General features: G+C 38.5%; 1 protein-coding gene across 5 annotated transcripts in view; it reads left to right on the forward strand.

Annotated features, from left to right (window-relative positions):
• DDHD1 (DDHD domain containing 1) overlaps window positions 1-3,812 on the forward strand; it is a 98,237-nt gene extending 94,425 nt beyond the window's left edge. For all 5 annotated transcript variants that reach the window (XM_034992785.1, XM_034992786.1, XM_034992787.1 and 2 more), the window contains one exon: window positions 837-3,812. In XM_034992785.1, coding sequence (XP_034848676.1) covers window positions 837-1,018 — 182 coding nt within the window. In that variant the 3' untranslated portion in view covers window positions 1,019-3,812. The remainder of the gene's footprint in view (window positions 1-836) is intronic.
• The last annotated feature ends 3,584 nt before the right edge of the window (window positions 3,813-7,396 follow it).

Raw genomic sequence — 7,396 nt, forward strand, 5'->3', positions numbered from 1 at the left:
TTTTATCTCTGAGAACTTATTCCTTGGTAATTCTCTTATAGCCTCGATTTTTCTCTAACAGGTATTGCAAGGGCTTCCTGTGGGCTTTAGAAAAAGACTTGATTGAATTCACTGATTTGTTTGAGGACAGCATTGTTATAAATGAAGTCCTTCATCCCAAGGATCACCACTGTTCCTCCCGGTTTAACTGTCCACCCAGTGGATTCTTTATCGATCATACATTTAGTGAGCACTTGTATGTCCCAGGTGCATGTTAGGCCCTGCTGATTGCATGGGGACCAGGCTGTGTGACGGCAGCCACATGGGGAGTCTAGGACTGCAAAAAGTCACCACCGAGCGAGGTGATAGATAGGCCCTCCCCAGGGAAGGAGCCTTTGAGTGACCTGTGTACCCCCCCAGACATTATTGCATATGAGCCTGGCGAACAATTTTGCAGGAGGGCTGTTTTCCTTATTTTAGATTAGGAACAAAAATTAAATGGGAAAGCTAAGATTTGAGCCCAATTTCTTTACTCCAAATATACTCTGTGATACCAAGTGAATTTTTTTGTTTTATTCCTTTACTGTTCCATATTGACCTGAGCATACAAAAGAAAGGACTCCACCAAAGAGAATTCCGAGCTATTGAGGCTGTTTTGGGTGTTGTGTTTTTTGGGGTTTTTTGTTTTTTGTTGTTGTTTTTCCCCCAAAAGCTTAGAGTGGAAAGTCACTAAAGGAAAAAAAGGTACTTAGGAAAATCACTTCTGTTAGCTAAATTTTTATTCTCAACTCTAGGTGAAGTCTATATAGAACATATTGTAATACTTACTCCTTTGTGTGACTTTCTTTTCTTTTTAGTGGAATTGGATCACAGAATTGATTTTGAACTCAGAGAAGGACTTGTGGAAAGCCGCTACTGGTCAGCTGTTACGTCGCATACTGCCTATTGGTCTTCCTTGGATGTTGCCCTCTTTCTTTTAACCTTCATGTACAAACATGAGCACGACAATAATGCAAAACCCAATTTAGATCCAATCTGAACTCTTGAAGGACATTAATGGCCCAAAACTGATTTCTTTCTGTTAAAATATGTGTGTCAAGATATGGAGATTTCAGGTTTATGTGTGTTTCAGTTTTGTTTAGGGCAAGAAACATTTAAATTTAAAAGCACTTTATTTAAAAAAACAAAAATATTTTTTCAGTCTGAAAGAAATTATTTACAGTTTTCATCATTTTAATTATGAATCTGACAGAACCCCCTGCAGAAAATCAAGCACGACCTAGAATTGAGTTTGGGTTATAAATCACAATCTAATTTCTCCAGATATAAAGGCATATTAATAAGTTGAATCTAATGTATTAACCAAAATATGTTGTAAATCTAAAATGGCCAAGGTCCAGTGTAGGCTATGTAAAGATCACTGGTGGTATCCCTGTTGTAGATTCCTATGAAAGCTTCTATTTCCATAGTTCTTTGAAACAAGAGGATGACAGATTTCAAGTGTTTTGAATTTAACTTGCTTAGAAAAATTAATGCTAAAAAAGAAACAATGTTTGAACTACTGTATTTATAATTTATTACCTCTAACGGCTTTATTTCAATATGTGAAACATGACATTTTTAAAATGTTTCCTTTGAACAATTTCAGAACCACCTTTGTTTTCTATAGCAGTAAGACCCTTTTTTCCTCAAAACTCCATCTTTATACTCTTCAGAGGGATATATAGACACTGTGGCATACTTTCAGTATTTTTTTCATTAAAAACTTGTGGTTTCACATAATTAACACTAGTTATTTTGAAAAAAATGAACTTTTTATTATGTCACATGTACCTCAGAGAAAGCTAAAGTTTTCTAAATTTGACACAAAGTACTCCATCGTGGCTACATTTCATTAACTTTATTGGACAACTAGTAAACAACTTTGGAGTAGTGAGTACTACGACTATTTTAAATATATAAACATCGGTGTGCCAAACAATTAACATATATAAAGGGATGGAGTGCCACTAACACATTTTACTTGTGAAGTATTTAAGAAAACCTGGTTGAGACACAAGGCACATAGATCAGGATTCTAAGGCACTGGGAGAGTTTTCCTCCACTGTGATTGTCTCCACAGTGCTTTTCATCTGAGGAGCCCAGAGTGCTTTAAGACTCAGTCATCTATGTGGTAGCTCCTTGAGGTAAGTAAATGAGTGTTTTTCTCATGTTACGTGTTAATACACTAAGGCACCAAAACATTTTAAAGTGCCTTGAATTAGATTACAGAGCAAACAGAAGAGCTCAGATTGAGGCTAGACTATATTCTTTTATATGCTGTAGTGACTAGTAATTCACATGTGACCTCTTAATTTGCAAACAATAATAATCACAGAAGTTGCAATGCATAATTTGGAGAAGAGACTGTGAAGCCAATATTTTACCCTACTTTTCGAATATGTTCTGGGGTTCTCACATACAGAGGAGAGTTACTTAGAGGAGATCATCTCTACCCCAACCAACCCTCACTTTCGAGTGGCTTCTACTAGGTTCCACTTAAGGTGCTTTCTTCGCTTATCTTACAAGGGTTTTCTTAGCTGCCCAGTTGGATCAGTTGCACATCTCACCTACTCCTTTCTTTACAAAGTAGTGGAATCGATAGGCTCGCCTGTAGGTTTTCCTACAGCACTGTCAGTCTTCTTGTCTATTCTGGCCTTTCATTGAATTTGCACAACAGAAAGCACTTCTTAGTGCTTAAAAAGATCCCAAGGCTCCATGACCAAATATGTGACTCCCTGAGAAATGCTTGCTATAAAAGGCTTTTGATGAAATCTTAGCAAAGCTGAAGCAATCTCTTTCGAATTTAGAGATTCCTGTGAACTCAGGTCATTTTCATACCCTAGTTTATTTCATAAGTCTAATTTAGTTCTCAGGAAAATTAAACTCCTGTCTCATATGACTGTATCTTTAAAGGTACTTGAGCATATATTGCTATAGATGGTGTCACACTCAAATGTCTAGGAGCTTTAAGGGATTCATTCTTAACCACTAGAATGTGAAGAGCCCTTTTTACCTGAGAAGAGTAGAGTCTATCAAACCTTTTAATTTGCAATTGAGTAAAAAAAAAAAAAGATATAGCTATAGCTATATTATCTGCTTTTCATTTTTCATGTTGAGGAAACAAACTTAACCATATGGAGTTTATTTGAATTCTTGAAAAGAGCAACACTTAAAACCCCCCTTGGCAAAATGAGATATTCTGGATTACTGAACAGGTATTTTGATTTCATTATTTCATCAATAGAGATGGTGATCTTGATTTGATAGTACTCTTCTTGTTTCCATGTCTCTGCATGTTATCATGGAATGTACTTGTATATACTCAAGTAATATACAGAGTATGTGTAATTCTGGCTTGATTTAGAAGCTAAGTCCGTTACTGAGTAACATTTTGCAACTTTATTCCAGCAAGTACTAAATTGGCCAAAAAGTTCTGTTTTTGATACCATTAAAATTTTATTCTCTATTTTGTGTACATGCTATGATGATTCTTCTGAGTATTGGTCAGATCATTCAATTTGAACCTAGTTAGGGTCCCAGGAATTATCAAAACTTAGAATAAGGAGAATGTTTCAGATTAAATCTTATTTTTACTTTGAAATTAGCCTTTGCTAAAGCCTTTTGTTCATAACTTTATTTTCAGCAGTAATTATGCTTATGTTACAATCTATCATTACTGTATTATAGAATATAATTACAAAATGTACTGGAACTACCCCTTTATATGTGAAGCAAACTGTAAGAATCTTCTCTTTTACTTCTTTTTATTAAATAGCGTCTGTCAGCTTTTGGAAATTCTCACACTGCACATGTTCTGTCGAAGCCTTTGGACAGTGACATGTGAACATTTGTCCTCACCTCTTCTTCTCTCTGTTGTTTCCTCACTGGGGGCTGAAGTGTCCTGGTCTACATGGCATTCACACATCATATGCCCGCTTTGCATTGCCCTGAAGAGTAGACAGGGAAGGGCGCCTGGGTGGCTCAGTTGGTTAAGTGACTGCCTTCGGCTCAGGTCATGATCCTGGAGTCCCTGGATCGAGTCCCGCATCAGGCTCCCTGCTCAGCAGGGAGTCTGCTTCTCCCTCTCCCGCTCCCCCCCCCCTTGTGCTCTCTCTCTCTATCTCATTCTCTATCTCATTCTCTCTCTCAAATAAATAAAAATAAAATCTTTAAAAAAAAAAAAAAGAGTAGACAGGGAAAAGAAACCATCAATGGTGTCCCAGTCAGTTCACCCTTCATTTCAGTAATGGCACCTGAGCCCCTTAAAAAGTAGAGCAGACCAGACCTAGAGATTTCACTGTAAGGTCTGCAGTGGAGGAAAAACAATTGAATGGCTTTCTTGTTAATTAGGTTGGTTAATATTTCTGTCTTCTCAGCTACTACATTTGGATAATTGAGCAAGTTAATTTGAGTGTATGTCTTAACTGTTTTTTTAATACTTTTAATTTTATTTAAGTAATCTCTGTACCCAATGTGGGACTCGAACTCACAATCCCAAGAGCAAGAGTTACATGCTCTTCTGACTGAGCCACCCTGGCACCCCTGTCTTAAAAGTATTTTTCAACAATCTTGTTGGCATTGAAATGGGCCTAAAGAAGAAATGTGTGATGTTAAAGAAGGGTCAAGACAGAGTGAAAAAGAGGATCTAGTAACTCCTACACTAGAGAAAGAACTAGAATTGTACTAAACTCTCTGAGTGTTGGCTAGTTGACTTCTGTAGATATTCTCAAGTTGTCTCTTACCCATATTCTGTCATCCCTGGGCCTCACGCCTCTGCCAGGAATTGGATGGTACTCTGGCTGACTTTGAAACACATGCACTAAATATTTTTATAATTAGGTATGGTCCAGTATGTATAGTTTCCTAATGTTTTATAAGAATTTACTTATATGAAGAACCTTTTGCTGTACCTACAAAGAGCAGATTTGGCAGGAAGCGCCCCCACTGGACTCAACTCTGTCACCTCTAGGATGGGTCTAGGGAGCCCATACAACCCACACTGTCTCCCTATATGTTCTCCTTTTGCATTAGTCAAGGGGAAAGGAACTTGCAAGGAAATAGAGTATTGAGTTTAGAGCCGTGTATACAATGGCAGGATATAGAATTTCATCTCCCAAGTTCTCATGTAGTAAATATGAGTACTGTGGTGGGAACAGCTTGGGTTATATACACCCTGTTTTGGTCTTCAGTGGATGTTTGTGAAAATATTCAAAGAATCCTAAAATCTCAGGGCTTGTACAGATTTTAGAGGTCATCTGGTCCAACCCTGTTTTAGTTTCATGTGAGCATTTAAATAGCATAAAGTCATGAAAAGTAAAGCCAGAGGTAGCATGTTAGGTTCAGCCCAAGAGGCTCAATGAAAGAGGAGGGAAGTGATGGTGCCCATAAGGAAAAATAACCACTAATCATAGTAGAATTCTAAAGCTGGGAGGGGCAGAGAGATCAGCATTTTCCAAAGCATGTTTTGCAAATGTCAGCAGATGTTTTTTCAGAAAATAAGTTTGGGAAATGCCAAATTTAAAAGAATCTTTTACAACAGGACTTTGGAGCCTTTGATACACTAAATGTAGTAAGAATCGATCTGGTACTGTGGGGGTTCAGGAAGGGAAGTTTTTCCAAATTTATTTAACCAGATTTTTTTTTAATTGGAATATACTTAGAGAAATGATCACATTATTTAACTACTCCATTTTACAGAGATCTGCCCCTTCATGTTATTTCATTTGACAAGTGACCGCTCCCACCCTGTAAGATCACATGGCCAGCCAATGACAGAGTCAGAATTAGAACCTAGCCCCCACCCCCATTCCCAGCGACGTCTTAGGCCACGCTACCTGTTTCCTTCCCCTAGGAGATCGGCAACTCCTGAAGGGCAGAAACTCCCTCTCCATTTTTTGTGCCTCCTCCCGGCCCCACCCACAGCCCTCTTGTGTAACCTGATGCTTTACGGGCTGCAAGCTCTTGACAAATGGCTCCAGGCTTGAGTTCCCCAGTTGGTCTCCTTTGTTTCCAAGGCCCTTATGAAAGAGTGCCCTACCGGATCAGAACAGAGGGCCTTTCTTGACTCAGACTCAACATACTCAAGAAAAAAAAAAAAACAAAATAAGAAAAAAAAGGTACACCAGGAACATACTAGTTTTCCATTCTGGAGACAAATGCAAATTTGGTAGGGAGGTTGCACAGTGTTAAATAATGTTTGATATTTCTTTCACTCCCTTAATGTTTGTATGTTGGCCTTTTATCAATTCATGACAAGCAGGTCCCTTCTAAAACTGTTCCAACATAGGTTAACTAATGGAAGTTTTTTAATTTAAGTACTGGAGAACAGAAGAATTTTTGCTGCTGCTGCTGTATATGGTGTGTGTGTGTGTGTGTGTGTGTGCATGCTTCTTTTCCCCAAAAATAATCTCTTGGCAGATAGCATGAACTTTTCCTCTGCCTTTGTGTTTGAATAAGGGTGGGAGTGTGCTTAGTATTGTCTGTCACCTTATGGTTTCTCATTTATTTGTAACAGGGTGCAACTTGCTTCCTCCCCACCCTACAGTTATCAGGATACTTTGGGAAGTCACTCTTTAGAAAGATTACATCTGGTCTGCTGTTGGAGTAAGATGAAAAACAAGTGTATTAACTCTTCACCTTTAATGCTTTCTCCTGGAAAACATCGAGTGTCTGTGAGCATCATTCCTACCTTCCCTTGACTACACCTACACACACCACCTTCTCTGCTTGATCTCTGAAAGTCTTTGATTCCCTGTGAGCTCTGTCATAGAAAAATATAACCATTTTTGGTCCTGAGGCTGTCATAATAAATCCACACTCTGCAAGTAAGAGTCTGGGGAGCTTTTTGCTCTCTGCCACTGGGTATACTTCTCAGGAGCAGTGGCACCATGACTCTCCTGAGACCCTTTCTTCAGCTTCTGTGACCTCTTCTGATGTTTGCCTGCTCTCCCTGACAGTACAAAATGCTGTCAGTGGCTGCCATAACAACTCTTAGAAGGTGGCCTTTTTCTTTTTCCTTTCTTTCCTCTCATTTTCAATAGTCAAGGTTAATTTTCTCAGGAACTTCAGTTTTTACTGAAGCATTATTCCCGTTTTTATCTCTGCAGTGATCCGCTTGGATGGCAAAAAAACAACCCTCATTTTAGAAGTGTTCAGTGTTGATTTTTCACAGCTGGAGCTAGTGCATGCACATTTAATAATTTCAAGGAAGTGAGGTGTAAATGTAGTTTGCTCCTGAATTACACAGTTTCTCTAGCTGAATGGATCCATTCATCATCTCATTCACCAGGAGCAAGCAATTATGCCCTATAGTAACCTGAAAGAGTAGGCTGTTCTAAGCATTCTTAGGAACATAATCCTCCTGATCCTATACAGT

Source organism: Mirounga leonina, unplaced genomic scaffold, assembly GCF_011800145.1.
Source record: "Mirounga leonina isolate KUSES-001 unplaced genomic scaffold, KU_Mleo_1.0 Mir_82, whole genome shotgun sequence".
NCBI lineage: Eukaryota > Metazoa > Chordata > Mammalia > Carnivora > Phocidae > Mirounga > Mirounga leonina.